Source organism: Pipistrellus hanaki (assembly GCF_964339955.1).
Source record: "Pipistrellus hanaki genome assembly, chromosome: 10".
NCBI lineage: Eukaryota > Metazoa > Chordata > Mammalia > Chiroptera > Vespertilionidae > Pipistrellus > Pipistrellus hanaki.
Genome location: NC_140512.1, coordinates 22,496,560 through 22,515,932, shown reverse-complemented (window position 1 = coordinate 22,515,932; position 19,373 = coordinate 22,496,560). Strand labels below are relative to the sequence as shown.

The 19,373-nt window shown below is 38.1% G+C and overlaps 1 protein-coding gene across 1 annotated transcript in view; it reads left to right on the top strand.

Annotated features, from left to right (window-relative positions):
• The window catches only part of SEMA3E (semaphorin 3E), a 210,300-nt gene that overhangs the window by 118,679 nt on the left and 72,248 nt on the right, over positions 1 to 19,373 (top strand). The window contains exons 2-4 of the mRNA XM_084897240.1: positions 1,364 to 1,524; positions 11,733 to 11,792; positions 15,858 to 15,977. Coding sequence (XP_084753366.1) covers positions 1,364 to 1,524; positions 11,733 to 11,792; positions 15,858 to 15,977 — 341 coding nt within the window. The remainder of the gene's footprint in view (positions 1 to 1,363; positions 1,525 to 11,732; positions 11,793 to 15,857; positions 15,978 to 19,373) is intronic.

The following is a 19,373-nucleotide window of genomic DNA, read 5'->3' as shown; positions in this document are numbered from 1 at the left end:
GGAGATTTTTTTTCTTTAGGGGATTATATATTTCCAAATTTTTGTGGTCTTGTAGTGGCCCTGCCCATTCTGACCAATGATCTTTGTCCCAAGGTTTGACTTATAAGCACCTTCCCTAGTCACCCCAACTTCACTGAGCATGCATCTATCTCCCCTTTGTTAGACCCCTTCCCGCAGTGATCTGTAGGGAATGGGCCAGTGGTTCACTGAGAGTATGAAATTGAAGCTTCCTAGTAAAGCTGCCTAAGTGCCCATGTTTATAATGTATCACCTCCCTTTCACTCTTTCCCTATTATTAATAATTGACTAATTACAATGGTATCAGTATTTGGGGATGATATCCTCTCTAGTCATCAAAGGCTCTCATATATCATTTACCAAGCATAACTGCTACATGCAATTAAACACCTTCAACAAACATAACAAATGTATACACATAATGTGTTTCCCAGATTCTGACTTCCTAAATTAAGTGTATTCTAGTTAAAACAAACAATTGTAATTTCTGATGTTGGGAAGAATACATAAACACTAGCCAAAACACATTGGTAGAAAGTAGATGCCCACCAGGTTTATCACTCGTCCCCACTACACTGAATGCCATCATGGGTTACCTCGTTGTGTCAACAAACCTGTTAATTCCCAGACTTGAACAATTTGATTTTGGACATGACTTTCAAAACCAATTTCTGAGTTGGTGTTCATCTGAAATTAAATGGGAATATTTATTGTAGACTTGGGATTTTTGTTGCACATAGAAAAGTAAATATAGAAGTCACTAAAAGTGTTTTTGACCCAGCACTTTAAAGATTGTGAAGGATAATTCTTTCTGTATTTAAAAACATAGGATAAATACCTTCAGTTGAATTGAAGTATTTAGACTGATAAACTTATAAAAGATTTTAACTCCTGCACATTAAAATGTATCCCCAGTTGCATTCCATTTTTTGACATACTGGGCAAATATTTTTAAATATTTTCCAGTTTTGAGATATAGTGGTGATATAACATTGTTAAGTTTAAAGTGTACCACATATTGATTTGATATGTGTATATATGACTAAATGACTACCTACCACAAAAAGTTTAGTTTGCACCCAACAAGTCACATTGTTAATTTTTTCTTTTGGAAACTTTTACGAACTTTTTTCTTAGGAACTGTCAAATATGCAATATAGTATGGTTAATGCACTGTGTATTTTTAATCTTTGTGCGTAATATATTTTACAACCTTTATATTTCTGATAAAATGAATGTAAACTATACAGTTCCAATAGGTATAAAAATACAGCCATGAGAAAAGTATTATAAAGGTATTTTTGTTTTCTCTTGTGTTGAGCATTCATTTCCCTTTGCATTTCAGAGCTCTTGGAATTGAACAGAACATCCATCTTCCACAGCCCCTTTGGATTTCTTGATCTCCATACAATGCTGCTGGACGAATATCAAGAGAGACTCTTTGTGGGAGGCAAGAATCTTGTGTATTCCCTCAGCTTGGAGCAGATCAGCAACGGCTATAGAGAGGTATGGAAATATCACACTGTAATTCAGGAGGGAAAGAGAAGGGGGGAGGGAGGTCGTATCTTCCAGGGGTGTTATTGGGATTCTTTTTTTCACTACCTAAATGATACTTCTTTTGAAAAAATGAAGTATTCATTATAATGAAATCATCTTGAGAAAAATTTATCAATTGAGGATATATAGCATGAAACTTTTTAAACACTCATCTCTGTAGTCCCAGATGACCTCAGATTGGTGCATTTGACATTCCTCTTGCAGGATGCTCCTTGTCACCTGGGAAATATTGACACATGATGCGTCATTGTCCTGAAACGTAGGTTTGGAACATGCTGGTCTTCCAGCAGTCCCTGTAAGCTCGATTACTCCCCAAATCCCAGTCATAAAAAATATGGATAGCTGAAACCGGTTTGGTTCAGTGGATAGAGGTCTGCCTGCTGAGTGAAAGGTCCCAGGTTCGATTCAGGTCAAGGGCATGTACATTGGTTGCGGGCACATCTCCGGTACGGGGTGTGCAAGAGGCAGCTGGTCGATGTTTCTCTCTCATCGATGTTTCTAGCTCTTTATTCCTCTTTCTCTATCTTCTTTGTGTAAAAAAAAAAATCAATTATATATATATATATATATATATATATATATATATATATGAATATAGCTTACTTGTATACTTCTGTTGGTAGTAGCAGTAATTAAGGTGGATGGTCTTTAAACCAGGTGGATTTAAATATAATATTATAATTTAAATATAATATTACAATATTTTTTGAGAAACTATTAGTTTTGATAAGAAAAATAATGCTTAAAGTCTGTGTGTATGCAAAGTTAAATTGAGCTAAGTTTTTTTTCAGGCCCATATCAAACTTACATAAAACATGTAGAAATATTTAGGCCATAGTATTTTTTGGCATCAGTGTAAGTATTTCTTTATAATTTACTTATTTATTTTTGTGTGTCAAAATGATTGATGTTTATATTTTAAAGTCATTTTTTATTTAAAAAATATGAATAAAGGCAGCATTCATTCATCCCTTCCAGTTCCTAATACCTAGAAGAAATCACTTAAAATTATTTCGTTGTTTCTTCTGGTATGGACTCCCATATTTCTAAATAAAATTTGTGCACTGTGTTTTTTGGTATCATAGATTTTAGGTGCTAGCTATTGATTTACTGGAAGTCAACTTAAGGAAGATGAATTTTCTCTTCTTGCAGTACCTTGAGCTGGGCTCTATTACTGTACACCACTTCCCCAGCAACCTCCCAACCATCAGTTCCCATCTCAGAATAGCTGTATCACAAGCTTAGTTAAGTAATAATTATTTGCATTATTATAATTAAGAAAATAGATCACACTTCTTTTTTTTTTTTTTTCAATTTTCTTATTTCTCCTGGGATTAAATATTATCCCCTGTTTTTCATTTGCTTATATTTTTTATTTCCCCCAAACTCTGTACTAGAGTTTTTATATGCCTCTCAATATAATAAAATACATCAATTTCCATCAGTTCCAAAATTTTGGTTTTATTTTTTAATAGATTTTTATTGGTATCATAGAGGATGGAGTGGGTAAGAGGTTAGAGAGATAGATACATCAATGCTGAGAGAGTCATTGATCGGCTGCCTCCTGCATGCCCCACACTGGGGATCAAGCCCGCAACCCAGACATGTGCCCTGATTGTGAATGGAACCATGACCCCTAGTTCATAGGTCGATGCTCAACCACTGAGCCACGCCAGGAAGGACAGGCATTTAGATTTTAGCTTTTCTAGTATGCAAAGCCAGTCAGCACTCGTCCATATATTATAGAACTTCCAAATTGTTGCTGATATTTATTTGGCAACTCTACTTAAGTTCTGTATGTCCTTTTTGGATTATAACCTCTTTTGTTTTAGTAGTATCAGAATGAAGTAAAACCACATATTGTGTTTCTCTCTAAATCTTTTTTCCCCTCTATCATCTTTAATTTTATTTTCTCTGTAGTTCTGAAAAAAAATATTATTGATTTCTCTCTTTCCTCTTTCTCTCTCCACATAAAACACACACACACACACACACACACACACACACACACTCACTTAATGCTTTCAGCTGGTTCTTTGAACTATGGAGAAAGACATATAATAAAACCAGTTTAAATGTTGGACATAAGAGTTGAGTTCTTGTGGCATCTTCTCAACATTATAATGAAATGGTATTATTTGAGGAACTGGTGTGTGTGTGTGTGTGTGTGTGTGTGTGTGTGTGTGTGTGTGTGTGTGGTGTACACATCCAGAAGATATACACCAGGGATCTGACACCCAGAGATCAAGAATCTGTATTATGGAAGTAGTTGTTTTTGGATCAGGATTAGCTAACTCATAGAGAGGGAACCCACGTGTATAGCACATTTTTTAAATGACTGTGCGTACACACAATCTCTTAATCATCTCCCCGAGCTGTTTCTTCCTATGTGGAACAAAAACCAAGAGATAGCATGTGACAGCCCGTCAGAGTGAAGGAAATTGAATCGCCTACTTATTCTCCTTTATTGTTTTGGCCTAATTGTACCTTCAGGCCTTTAATGCTGGAAAGATTGGCTTTTATGCAGGAAATGACCTGTAAAAACTCTATAAAGGTAAGAGACCTGAAGAGGGATGAGGTTTTACGAACTGCATCTTTGGGAGCTAAATAAAATAGTGTGTGGCCATGGAAGCCTCAGGGTGCCATCCAGCAAGAATATAGCCACAGATTATTAACTCGAATAACTTTCTTGTACTCAAGGGTGAATCTTCATTTCTGTGGGACCTGGAGTCTGTATGATTTGGTGGATCTCTTCAGGAAATATAATTAATTCAAACTTACAAATTTCACAATTGCCAAGGCCCCTCCCAGAACCATGAAAGATGAGGTGCCACTAAGCCTTAGTGACTAAGGACTCCGGAAGTTTAAGCTTTAAGACTATAAAATAAGCTAGAAAATATGTATAATGTAATGGAGAAGATATGTATACATATGCCACATATATATTTCATAGATAGCATATAACTCAAGTATGGTCCAAATAAAATGCTAGGGAAGTATACAAAAGCTGGAGGTTGGGGTTTTCCTAGAGGAGATATAATTTAAGTTGATATTGAATGATAGTTGGAATTTTGGTTCAGAAGAGTTGGTGGTAAGAATAGATGGAGTAAAGGGGAGGAAAGACAGTCATTTTTGAGCAGTTTGAAATAATGACTGTTCACCTTGGCTGAAGTAGATAGGTGAAGTGAGGGCATGTGGTTGGGGACAGGATACAGAGTTAAGGATAGTGATGTGGCTGTGACCAGATCCTAAAGAATAGTGACCCCCGTGCTATTGAAAAGAATCTTCTAGGCAGTACAGGAACCAGAGGGAGAGTCTGAATATGTCCATACCATATTTAGAAGTGGACTTCAGTGTGATTGTTTTAGCAGTAGCATAGTGGCTAGATGGAAGAAAGAAGAGAACAGAACCATGAAGCCAGGTAGCAGGTAGAATTTAAAGCCATATCCATCTCTCTCAGCAACTTATGCTCTTTCCACTGTCACATTATTGAGAAGCAGGCTACAGCTTTGGTGTGAACTTCATGTCTCCCAGATTGGTCTTTAGTGTACCGTTAGTTCTGCCTTCTGTTATAAGGTGTTTGTTTTCTATCTTATTAGCTTTGCATGACCATACTTTATATTAGTAATGATTAAAAACAGGAGGGACAGTTAGATGTTGGTGATAGTGATGGGCAAAATCACTGACCAGTAGGAGAGGAACAGTATCTCGCTTGTTTACTTATGACAAAGGTTGAGAGCTCAGGACATTCTACATGCAACCACAGATGAGAAATTAGCTTGTCTGTGTTCTCTCCATACAGCTCCTTGCAATCTGTGACATTTAAGAATTATGAACACTTTCTAAAATAACCAATCACAGTTATTAACGAGTTTGCAGTATAATATATATTTTTTATTTCACAGAGAAATCAAAATGGATGTTTGTTTATTTAAGCTATATTTGATGGGACTTTATAGAATAGTTCATATTTAGTAATACATTTTTTAAACAAATTTTCACCCAGACTTTTTTTGTTTCTAAATTTCAGCTTTTCTTCCTAAAATTGTTCTCTCCTCTATTATTTTAAGCTAAAATTACACTAGTTAATTTGGATGTCTGTAGGTATAGCTCTATTAAACACTTGTTTGTAATAACATTTATACTTTCTTATTTATTTACTTGATTGCGTTAAAGGTAAAAATATATTTTATAATTTAAATTTTTAATTGATTGGTGAAAGACATCCTATATAATAAAAGGCTAATATGCAAATTGACCCAAACAGCAGATGGAATGGTTTCTATGATGTGCACTGACCATCAGGGGGCAGATGCTCAACACAGGAGCTGCCCCCTGGTGGTCAATGCACTCCCACAGGGAGAGCCACTCAGCCAGAAGCCCTGAGCCAGGCTCACACTGGCGAGCACAGTGAACATTGCAGGAGCCTCTCCCACCTCCTCAGCAGTGCTAAGCCGTCAGTCGGACATTGCCTGAGGTCTCCCAGACTGCGAGAGGGCTAAGGGACTCCCCCCCTGTGCACTGAGCAATTTTGTGCACTGGGCCTCTAGTTAAACTATAATTTGTATATCAATGGAAGACATTATTTCACGTAATGATGGCAATTTAGTAAATTTCATCCATTAACAGGGACATGCATTAGGCCAATAATATTTGTATAGTTTTAGTTCAAATGCTTTGGAGAATAAACATTTCAAGTACAAATTGTGTTTATAATCCAAAAATATTATAATTCTGTCATATAAAGTGCTTGAATAATGACAGTCATTATAATTAAGTATAAAAGCATAAACACTAAGAAGGATAATATTGGTCAAATTAAAGACTACAATTTATAAACCATTTATTACTACCATTTATTATGGCTCTTAATGTATTATATTTAAAATATATTCTCTGTATTTTAATGGTATTTATAGGACATAATTAATATATACATTGATGGGCACTGGTACTATACACATATGTAAAGTATAGAAAGAAAAACTAAAATTTAAACACATTTTATTAGAATAATAGAATTAGGAAGAGAATATTAAAGAAAATTATAATAGCATCTTAGTCAATTAAATATATTTAATAAAAAGAGACATTAACTAAATAATTTTATTTTTTTAATATCAAAGGAGATCATCTTACTTTGGGTAATGAAATTATTTCTTTTTTGTTCATTTGTTCTTGCTCTACTAAATCTTTCATGTCAAAACTATTTGTAACAATAAGTTGTTAATTCGTGAAACCTGATATAATTATGAGACTCAATAGGGAGTCTAGGAAAGATTACTTTGTAATTTAATTTTTATTTTATTTTTCTACTTTGGGATATGCAAGAATAGTAAATAGACTCTTAATGTGCAAGGGAACAATTAAATTATATTGTAGGGCTATTGTAATGAAATGATGTATATTTAACCTTTTGCTTTTTTACCTTTTTTGATGCAGAGAATGTTGAAATATCATTATATCCTGTTGTTTAATTGCCTTTAAAAATGTCTTGTGCAGAACAAATAGGTTAATTTTATGGGTTTTGTTGATGCTAAACTCAGGAGCAGAACCAAAAGACATCCTGTCTGCCAAAACAAATGAAGAAAATTATTTTAGTTACTATCTTTCCTTCCTAACAGTTGCACATGATGGCTTTAAAATAACTCCATTTCCAGTGAGGTCTTTCTCTGTTATTACCCAAAGTTATCTGGTTGAGATCCTTTTCTCTGCCCTCAGAAATCCAACCTGTCTTTCAAAGCCTAGATTATTGCTATAATCTTATAAATTTCCTTCCTAATTAAACTGGTAGTTAATGTTCTCATTTATTTGACACTGAATACAACGTTTTCATGTCACTGAATCTTATTTTTCAAACTTTACTGTAATCTCTTTCAGTAAATTTCAAAGAGTGTGATAAAGTATGTAATTATGTAATTAATAAGCAATGGCTGCATTTAAGACATTGTGCCATATGGGCATCTGTAGGGGTACAGAAAGAAGTCACTGTGTAGTCCTTTGTAACTTATTTGTAATAATAAAAGCATAATATGCCAATTAGACTGAATGTCCTTGGGGACAAAGCTAAGGCGGCCAAGGCCCTTGCATGAATTTCGTGTTTCCCAACAAAACCTGAAATAATGATTCTGTACATTTGTCATTCTTAGGTTTGCTGCTAGAAACAACATATTCTGACAATCCTAAAAAAGCCATTTAATGCTTCACCATCATGTATTACTATCTTTCTTTTCTCCGTCAAGAACTAGGCATCTGAGATTTTATCTGTCTTTCAAGACAAGTTAGCCTGTCAGGATTTCACAGATACTGGCAGAAGCCATGAGACTCCTGGGTCAGAGATAAAGGACGTTATTACCCCCAGCACAGCAGGCAGCATGAGCTTTTTGTTTCTCCCTCAAGTTCCCTGGGCGTGAAGCATAGCAGCCTAGGTAGATGCTGCTTGTACAATGAGTATGTGTGACACCCAATTAACCAGCCTCAAGCTTAGAAACTCTGTATTATAAAGGGGCTGCTAGCAACTTGTCCCTACTTGTGCCCAGAGGGAGAGATTATTTTTATTATCTTGGTCCTGAAACAACTCTTTTTCATTTGCCCGGAAAGGAGATTCTATCTTTATCTTCCAAGGCTGCTTGAAAAGATAGTGTGGAACAAAAGCTGTCAGTACATGTGTGGAAATGCTATAGAGAATTGCCCTTACCCAGTGTGTTGAAATAGTCCTGGAAATAATCATGATGAGGCAGTGATGGAGGAGAATATGTGATGGCATTTTGAGGTTTTATTATTGGCCTGGGCATTATTTCATCATTGAAAACCTATACCAAGTTAAGTATGTTAAGAATATAAAGCATTATTCTGAATTACAGATGAGGTATTCTCTAATTTATTCATAGCACTAAATGAATTAGTCATGGAAATTCTTTACAATGATAGATGATCCTAAAATGAATTTGTATTTTCTTTATACACACACATTTTCTAGCATATCCTTTTGAATAATGTATGCATCCACAGTAAAATCATAATTCAAATCCAAACTGAATCTCAAGTTAGAAAGGACTTTAAAATTATCTGAGAAAATCTATCCCATGGTGCAAAATTGCTCCTCCTCTCCCCATCCCCGCCCCACCCCCGTCAATAATGGCTCAGTAAAAAGTAAAATTTGTAAACTCTATAGCTTCACTTCCGGGATCCCTGCTCTATAATGGTGTTAGTAACTCTCCTCAGAGTGATACAAGGCAACACTTGAACCTGATATTGTTGTATTTATGTGATATTTCCCCCAAATCATCCATGATTCACTGATAGATTGACTGCTACAATCAAGAACTTTGATTCTAGGATTTTATGCATGGGACTTGCCTCTTTAGTTGTTTTCTTTTATATCCTACTTTTGTTCTTTGTCTTTTTTCTGTCACAACATAAATATAAAAGCTCATGTGTTTTCCTGTTTTAAAAAAATGTACTGTTGAAAGTATTATATAGCCGAAGCCAGTTTGGCTCAGTGGTAGAGCGTCGGTCTGTGGACTGAAAGGTCCCAGGTTCGATTCCGGTCAGGGACATGTACACTGGTTGCGGGCACATCCCCGGTGGGGGGTGTGCAGGAGGCAGCCGGTCGATGTTTCTCTCTCATCAACATTTCTAGCTCTCTATCTCTCTCCCTTCCTCTCTGTAAAAAATCAATAAAATATATTAAAAAAAAAAGTATTATATAGATTCTCCTTTCCCATCCCCTATTGCCCCCTTCTAGCCCACCGCTGTTTTCATTTAAAAGTTCATATGCTCACCCTAGTTGGTTTGACTCAGTGGATAGAGTTTGGGCCTGTAGACTGAAGGGCTTCCAGTTGGATTCTGGACAAGGGCACATACTTGGGTTGCAGACTTGATCCCCAGTAGGGGGTGTGCAGGAGGCAACTGATCAATGATTCTCTCTCATCATTGATGTTTCTATCTCTCATTCTCTCTCTTCCTTCCTCTCTGAAATCAATAAACATATTTTTAAAAAGAAGTTTATACACAGCACTAGGAAAGCAAAAGAACACTTTCTGCTGAATATTGTTAGTAAGTAATTGGAGAGGCTACTATATCAACAAGAACATAAAAATAACATTATATGCCTTCAATTCAAATCATGGAGTGCATACTCCTATGATAATAAATGTAAATATATAAGGATTATCATAATAAAATGCAGCTGTTCCCATTTTTACAAATTTCCAATATTTTTCATGTATCAGGGACTGGATTTGTCTGTATAATGTATAAGGTAAATGTCAAGCCTCTTCCACTTCTATCATAGCATCTAAGTGCCTAACCTGGTAGTTTATGGGGCACAGCATCAGAAAAGCTTAAATCTTGATCATCTATGGGATTTAAACATATATATCATGTTTCAAACACTAAATTGGCTAAGGGGGCCAGTCAGGTAAAAGAAAAGTCTGAAGTAAATCAGACTGTCTATGCCATTGAAAGTCTTCAGACATTCAACTCCAGAGGAATGTTGCCACACCGGAATGCAAGCCTGTCTGTCTTCACCTTTTTCTAGAGAAACCAGAAATAGGGGTTTTTGTCCAAAAGCTCTTATTTTTGAGTGCTGGGCACTAATTTAAAAATAATTAAGTTGCCGAAACCGGTTTGGCTCAGTGGTAGATGCGGACTGAAAGGTCCCAGGTTCAATTCCGGTCAAGGGCATGTACATTGGTTGCGGGCACATCCCCAGTAGGGGGTGTGCAAAAGGCAGCTGGTCAATGTTTCTCTCTCATTGACGTTTCTAACTCTCTCTCCTTCTCCTTCCTCTCTGTAAAACAATCAATAAAATATATTTTAAAATAATTATAATAAGTACTGCACTCACTAAGTAAAAAGCACATTCAATCAGCAACATCAAATAAGTAGTTTGATAACCTTATTAGCCTTCCAGGGTTGGAGGTGGGTGGGGTAGAAGGAGATATCAGTGAGAGATAATAGGACTATTTGGGGAACTAACAAATCACCCAGAAGAAACAGTCCAGAATACCGGCACTGGCCTGGCTATAGGGTCTACTGACAGGAAACCTTGACACTGGGGACCAGGAAATCATACATGAATTCTTCTCAATCTAGGCCCTGAGGACTTTTAACCTGAGGAAGAAAAGGTTATTTTTTAAAAAATAATTTCTTGAGAGTCCCAGGCTACTCAGCTGGGAAATTTCTATTCCTTCATCAAAATGTTGAGTTGGGAATGTATTTCTACCTGTGACCCTAGCAAAGTGCTACGTACAATTGTAGATAAAAATAGAAACGGGGTGATGTCTTCTCTCTTCAAGGCAGAAAAGACTAACTTTGAAATACAGTGAAAAATACCTGAATCCAGTGGGAAACTGGTAGAGTCAATGTTTTAGAAAGTAAAGACCTACAAGCAGTGTATTAGGTGATACGTTATAAATAGGCAGAGCCGTTAATCCTTAAATCCTTTCATGCAGCAACTGTTACTGAGTCCAGCGCACACTAAGTTCTGGGCCAAGTGGTAAAAATGCAAAGGGAACTCATGGAGGTGCCTGACTTAAAGGGACAGACCGGTTTAGAGAGCAGACTGGACTGCAGATGTTATGTTGAGAGGGCAGGGCGGGCCGAGGATAAAACTCCTGACTCCACTGTGGGGCAGGGCGGAGTTATCCTCCATTAATTGGACTCTAGCCCAATCAGGGTCAGCCAAAGCAGTGACATCACCACCGGAGTAAAACCCCAGGACTTGGAGAAATTAGCTCTCTTCCGCCACGCTGCCGGCGTGAGTGGGACAGAGCCCATGCTAGCATGGAAGAGGCTCTTTTGTTTATTGCATCTGACTCGGCTCCCTGGTGGTCCTTGGGAATCACGAAGTCTGGGCATAACAATGTAAGGGAGGTTAGGTACAGAGCAGGCTGCTTCCAGTGTGTGCGGCCTGGTGTGGCCTCTGAAGGACTGGGACAGGAGGTGGACCTTCAAACAGTTTTAAAAAATAAAGCTCAAAGATAAGTGTCTGTATTATGCAAATAATGATGTAAAGAAGATTGTCTTGCTTTATTCTTTCAGAAAATAGAACAAAATGATAACGTGTGAAATTGCAGAAAAAAGGAAGTGGTTTTTTAGTGTGGCTTATTTTTACATGCAGTTGCATAATAGTACATTATCTTTTCTTTCAGATACACTGGCCCAGTACAGCGCTAAAAACAGAAGAATGCATCATGAAAGGAAAAGATGCAGTAAGTATTATCCATTTTAAATTAAGTAAATAATCAATTATATCTCTCATCAATCACAAAATACTAAATCCCTAATTTTTATTTGCTTTAAAAATCATATATGCTATTTATCTCAAGAATACATACATATACACACACACACACACACACACACACACACACACATATATATATATATATATATATATATATATATATATACACACACACACACACAAACATATATAAGCATATACAGTATATACATATATTATACTCGAGGCCCCAGTGCATGAAATTCTTGCATGGGAGTGTGTGTCCCTCAGCCCAGCCTGCACCCTCTCCAATCTGGGACCCCTCAAGGGATGTCTGGCTGCCATTTAGGCCCAATCCTAGTAGGATCAGGCTAAACGGGCAGTCAGACATCCCTCTCACAATCCAGGACTGTTTGCTCCCAACTGCTCGCCTGCCTTCCTGATTGTTTCTACCTGCCAGCCTGATCACCCCCTAACCACTCCCCTACCAGCCTGATTGATGCCTAACTGTTCCCCTGACAGCCTGTTTGCCCCTAACTTCCCTTCCCTGCAGGCCTGGTCACCCCTAACTGCTCTCCCCTGAAGGCCTGGTCCTCCCCCAACTGCCCTCCCCTGCAGGCTTGATCACCCCCAACTGACCTCCCTTGCAGGCCTGATCCCTTCTAACTGCCCTCCCCTGCTGGCCATCTTGTGGCAGCCATCTTGTGTGTTGGAGGATGGTAAATTTGCATATCACTCTTTTATTAGATAGGATAGAAGCCTGGTGGAGGCCAGCTGGTTTACCCTGAAGGGTGTCCCAGATCAGGATGGGGGTTCTCTTGGGGCATGGGGCAGCCTGGGCCAGGGGCCTGTGGTAGTTTGCAGGCCAGCCTTGCCCTTGGCAACCCAAGTGGAGGCCCTGGGATCTGGGATTTATTTATCTTCTATAGTTGAAATTTTGTAGCCTTGAATGGAGGCCTTGGCTGGCCAGGATGTGCTGGAAGCTTGGCTTCCTCCATTATCAGGAAACCCAAGGTTCCTGCTTGCTCTGTGGCTGCAGCCATCTTGGTTGGGTTAATTTGCATACATGCGCCTAATTAACTAGTGGGAGTGTCTTGTGGGTGTAGCAGAGTGATGGTTAATTTGCATGTTACTCTTTTATTAGATTAGATATGTACATACAATATTTAAAAATTAATTTCAATGTAGAATTAGAATAAAAGGAGTTGAAGTGCCATCTCAAACTTAGTTTTTATTTTATTTTATTGTGTTTTAATTTACTCAGATTTATAAATTCCTTATGCTAATGTTAATTTCCTATGTATTTGGGGGGAAAAAATTGTAGGTAATGTTTTAATTTGAGGAAAATCTAAGCACACTCTGTGAGATTTTATTTCCCTTTGTTCAGCAAATTAGAAACATGCAGAACAAAAGGAGAAAAAAAATTTTTGAAGAAAGAATGCAAAAGCAGTAAATATGCCTTACACATTCTACACATTGTTAAAGGGTCTCTCCTGCTTACAGATCCAGCACTCCACTTCCCCACAGCTTCTCTGCAGGGTGTGCGTGAGAAAGCGTGACAGCAGCACCATCCCTGTCAGAGTTACGAGCACATTAACACATCAGTGAAGGAGTGACCTTCACCTGCTCAGGGTAGCTGGCCAATGACACCACGCACATCTTTGGAGAAAGGCATGCACATCTCTTTTGAAACTTAGCTTATCCTGTTTTTCAGGAAGAAAGCAAAGCACCATGTAAAAGACTCACACACATTATGCCAACTCGATTCTCTGCAGTAACTGGGTCCCAGCCAAGGAATGAGTCAAGACATTCTTGCTGCCTTGGTCTTCTGTGTGATGCTGAGGAAGTGAGCACATTCTAAGGCTATATGTCAATCTAAGTTTGGCTGAGCCAAAATGTGGGCTAATTGGCTCAGTCAGGATGTGTTAGTGTTTCAACAGATGAAGAGCAGGCACTATAGCAATACAAGAGGCCCAGTGCATGAACTTGGGCATGGGTGGGGTCCCTAGGCTTGGCCATCAATCAGTGCTGATTAGGGCTGTCTCACCTAGTCCTGATCTAGGCCAGGCTGATTGGGGCCACACCAATTGGGGCCTGCCAGCCTGGGGGAAGGACCGGGGGAGGTTGGCCAGATGCAGGAGGTTGGCTTTGGGGACGCACTGACCACCAGGGGGTAGCTCCTGTATTGAGTGTTTGCCCCCTTGTGGACAGTGTGCGTTATAGTGACTGGTCGACCAGTCATTCTGGTCCTTGGGCTGTAACAGTCACTTAGGCTTTTATATATAGAAATGAGACTATAATATTTTCTCCATGCCTGGGGGAAAACACATTATTCCACTCTATGGGTCACCCATAGAATAAAATGCTGCATGAGTGGGAAATAGAAGAAATAAATATGTGCCCCGAGTAATCAGTTTAGTACTGCTATAACCTGAATCATTTCTGGTGAGGTGGTTCTGCTGGCTTTTTATCCTAACAGTATTTTATCAGAGCCTTTAAAGCCACAATCTGTCCTCATAAAAGATTATCTCTACTGATTTTTGCATTATTGCATGTATCAATGTCAAAATAATATTTATCATTTAAAGGTTTAGTATTTCTCTCATATTTTGTTTTAAATGAAGTAACAATACCTAATTTGCCTACAAGGTGTTTGCTAGAATTAATTTAGCCAAATTGGTTTGAAGCTATTTTAAGTATTTTTCCATTCAGCTTATTGATCATAAAACTCTCCTAATGATTGAGTATTAAAACTTTGTTAAGCACAATATGTATTACATACTGTGTTTGATTAACTGGAGAATACAAAGATGTGTAAAAATAAACATTCTGTCCCCAAAAAGCTTCCAATTGATTACCAGTGAGGCAAACTGGAGTTCTTGGGCCAAATGTGGCCTGCCATAAATAAAGTTTTATTAGAACACTAGAGGCCCAGTGCACAAATTGGTGCATGGGTGGGGTCTGGCAGGAGGTTGGCTGGCTGGACCGCCCCTGATTGGGGCCTGATCAGGGGTAGGCCAACCATGAGGAGGAGCTGTGAATAGTGGGCTGGCCGGCCCCACCCCTGAATGGGATGGGAGAGCCTAATGGAGGTCAGCAGACATGGGAGGGGCCGTGGGAGGGGCCACGATTGGTGTGTCTGGGGTAATCAGGGGTGGAGCTGTCTGGGGGGAGGTTGGCCGGCTGGCCCCACCCCCCATTGGGCAGGTTCGCTAACCACACTGGGCTTCATAGCGACTGGTTGTCCTGGTCCTTATGGCGTTCCAGTCACTGTCTTTTTATTGTATATATATAGATAGGCATCCACACTCATTTGTGTATTGGCTATGGTTGCCTTCATGCTGTAACTGCATAGATACGTAGTTGCAACCACAATGTAAGTGGCAGAGATCAGATCACCATTGAATTAAATATGTACGCTATTTGATCCTTTGTAGAAAAGTTTTCTGATCCCCCAGTGGTACTCTTATTGTCATCGCTTTAAAACGTTATTTTTATTGGCTAGCTTTCTATCTGTTTACTTGGAGATTCTCTATGAAAGTGCTTTATGTAAATTAATGTTTGAAGATATGATTTGTTTTTCCAACATTAAAACTCTGTGAATGCTCTAAAGTGTGTATATGTTTTCTTATGAATAAAGACACCTTTTCTAACCATTGGTTTTCTGACTTTATGCTGATTCATTGTTTATATATACTTTCAAAAAATAACAACATTGGGGCTAACTTAATTACTTAGTGGAACATATTCAAACTTCACGCTTGAATAAATTTCCCTACAGTGCTTGTTAAGAATTTCTCAGTGCATACTAGAATTCATGAAAATAATTCACTCCCATTATTAAGTGAAAGTCCCACATCGCTGCTAACAAAAATGTGTGTCCATCACCCAGGTCTCTTCTTCCTCTGTTCCTTGTCCTTTTTTTTTTTTTTTTTTTTTTTTTTTTTTTTTTCATCTGCACATTTTGCCTCCTCTAGCCAGGGAAGACTTAAATTCCTGGGGTAAACATTTTTATCCCTCTAATAATTTTCTTCTTTTTTTTCTGCTCTAGAGTGAATGTGCAAATTATGTTCGGGTTTTGCATCACTATAACAGGACACACCTCCTGGCCTGTGGCACTGGAGCTTTCGACCCCCTTTGTGCCTTCATCAGAGTTGGGTACCATATGGAGGTAAGGCGATTTCATTCACTGTTATCAATAACAATAATGATGAGAATCACTCACTGAACAATTTTATCTCCTTAATTTGTCCACCCCAAATTATTTCTTAATATGAAACTATGCTCTCTATTGTGTTCTTATACAATTTTTTTATTAATGTAGCCACCAAACTGGAATGAACATATTCATAGATTTATATATGCATCTACATATAAACAAATTTGTAAGAGTACAGTTACTACATATAGTGTTTTATAAGGGACATGCAAGGACTGTTGATTCTGTAATTACTCCTTTGTCAGGTGAGGTAGGGAGGTGGGATTTTAGGGGGAGAGATTGCAAACTGATACATTAAGTATGAGTGGGTGGGAGCTATATATCTTTCCCCATACCCTATCATTAGGCTTGTTAGTAAACAAAAATAGGTTGAAATAAAAGCTATCTTAACAAACTGGGTAAGCTCTCAAACCTCACTTATTTTAGGGACAATTTTAAACACCTTACATCACAGTTCCACTCTGAAGCATGTTAAACAATATTCTGATGTCAAGATCTGATTATTAACTTTCCTTTAGGACAAAAGGCAGAATCCTGCATTACGATGTGACACAGATAAAGCAGAGCTCTACATAATACTATTCTGTAGCTCAGCAGGTGGACACCCTTGATTCTCATATCCCAATTGTGAGAGGGCAGCTCTGACTATAAATATTGGGTATCTCCAAAAATGTATACACACACTTTGAATAATTATAAAGGCAGTGTTTATTAAAATACATTTTATTTTAAAAATTGAGCAATCAGCTGTTAAATATATACATTTTTGGGGACTCCCTCTATTTTCAGCCAGCCCATATAAAGAACAACATTCATTTCTGTAGAGAAAAATTATTTCTCATATTTCTTATAGTAGTGAACATTCAGGTGCACATATAATTAACAATATCTGAAGTGCTTGCTCTAAGCTGCTTCTGGAGAGTGCCCTGATTGAAGTACTTTATCTGTTAAGTGTCCTTATAGGCTAGTTTTTGATTAGCATATTTTAAATGTTAACTAACCCCCCGCTAGTTATAGATTAAAGTTAAGTAGCATGCATAAACACATCACAGTGCATTTACTAAATTATTTTAAAGAAACAGTGCAGATGATATAATAGGAAATTTTAGCTAGAGATATAGAAGGAAAGAGGGATAGTCAGAATATTTACACATAAACAAATACTGGTATACAAAGAATACATATGCATGTACATACATATATACATGAGTATACACATGGATATACATATATACATATGTGTATGCAAGCACATGTAGTACACATATACAAAGTCAACATAATGGAGATCTATTGGGAAAAAAAATCCTCTCAGTTTCTCTTATCTGAAAAAGCCTTTGTTTTATTTTTATCTTTGAAGGATATTTTCTCTGGATATAAAATTTTGGGGCAACAATTTTTTTTCTTTCAGCATCTAAAAATGTTTACGGTCCTCTAATCCTTCCTGGTGTAAATTCAGATTTCATATATATTCCCCTGAAGAGGAGAAAGAGGGAATGAGGCAGAAATATTACCTATACTAATAAATGGGTAAAATGCTAATTAGACCGGGTCAATCAGCCATCTTTCAGACTTCCGGACAAAGCCATGGTGGTGGGAACCTAGGCAGAGGCAGATAGGGGCGATTAGGCCAGCAGGGGAAGGCAGTTGGAAGCGAACTGGCCTGCAGGGGAGGGCAGTTGGAGGCAAGATCAGGCTGGCAGGGGAGGGCAGTTGGGAGCTTTAGGCAGGCAGGCATGTTCGGAGATTTAGGCAGGCAGTGCTCCTGCATCGCAAGAGAGATGTCCGACTGCCTATCCACAGGGATCAGGCCTAATCTGGCAGTCAGACATCCCCCGAGGGGTCCCCAAATTAAAGAGGGTGCAGACTGGGCTGAGGGACAGCCCCCCCCCTGTGCACAAATTTCATGCACCAGGCCTCTAGTTTAAAATAATGATTATATATATGCTAGAGGCCCAAAGCATGAAATTTGTGAGAGTAGACCTTCCTTTCCCCAGCTGCTAGCAGCAGCTTCCCTCTGGCACCTGGGACCTGGGCTTCCCTTACAGCCTGGGTTCATCCAGAAGGTTGCCTGGAAGGACATCTGGTCTAATTAGCATATTACACTTTTATATATATATATACAGTATATCCAAAATTCTGTCTATTTTTATTCAGTCTTTTTCCCCCTCTGTTTTTCAAACTGGATAAATTCTATTGATTTACTATCAGGTTTATTAATCCTTTCTTCTGACAACCCTAATATGCTCTTAAGCCCACCCCATTAATGGTTCTTACAGATATTGTACCTTTCAAATATAGAACCTTCACTTTCTCTATATTTTTATTTACATACTAAGTGTTCCCCCCAGTTTTTATTCATAATGCCTATATTTACCTTTAAGCAATCGAACATATTTTTAACAACTGTTTTAAAATCTCAGTGTGCTAATTTAAACTGTGGGTCAACCTAAAGTAAGCTTGCACTGACTGCTTTTTCTCTTGGCTCTGGATCACATTTTCTTGTTTCTTTGCATGTCTATTAATTATTGTGAACTGGACATCACAGATCATATGTTCTCATTCTGTGCTTTGGATTCTGTTATCTTTTGAAGAACGTTGATTTTTATCCTAGCAGGCAGTTTACTCAGCTGGACTCAAAGCACTCGTAGGATGATCAGCGGCCACAAATCTTTCCATTTTCCAGCCACTGCTTTTCATGGTCTGCTTGCACATGCAGTTCATGTGTCAGCCAAGGATTTGGGGGAGAATCTACACACAGATTTCAGGATTCCTCTCTGTTTCTACTTATATCTTCTTGGTTTTCCTCTGATCTGCTACTTTACATGTCTGTTTCATGGCTTTCTAATCTAAAAAGTCTCTAGCTTTCTGCTTGATTCTAGCCTGTTTCATAACATGAACTGTGGGTTACCTTACATGGAAAACTGTTCAGCTTTGGCCAGTTCTGCTCAGTGGTTAGAGCCTCAGCCTGAGCACTGAAGGGTCTCAAGTTTTATTCCAATCAAGACCATGTACCTGGATTGCAGTTGGTTCTCTGGCCTGGTTGGAGCATGAGTGGGAGGCAAACAATGGATATCTCTCTCACATGATATTTGTCTCTCTCTCTCTACCCCTCTCTTCCTCCCTTCTACTCTCTCTAAAATTAAAAACCAAACAAACATTATTCTCTGGTGAGGTTTCATGTATCAATAATTCATCTTCATATGTGCGATATTGACTATTTTTCTCATATAATTATGAGAAATAGGTGTTAAATATGATTGAAAACACATTTTGAAAAAAAAATCTGTATGTGACCTAGGAGGAATTTGTGGCCATCTGATAATGAGAGCAGTGAGATTTATTCCT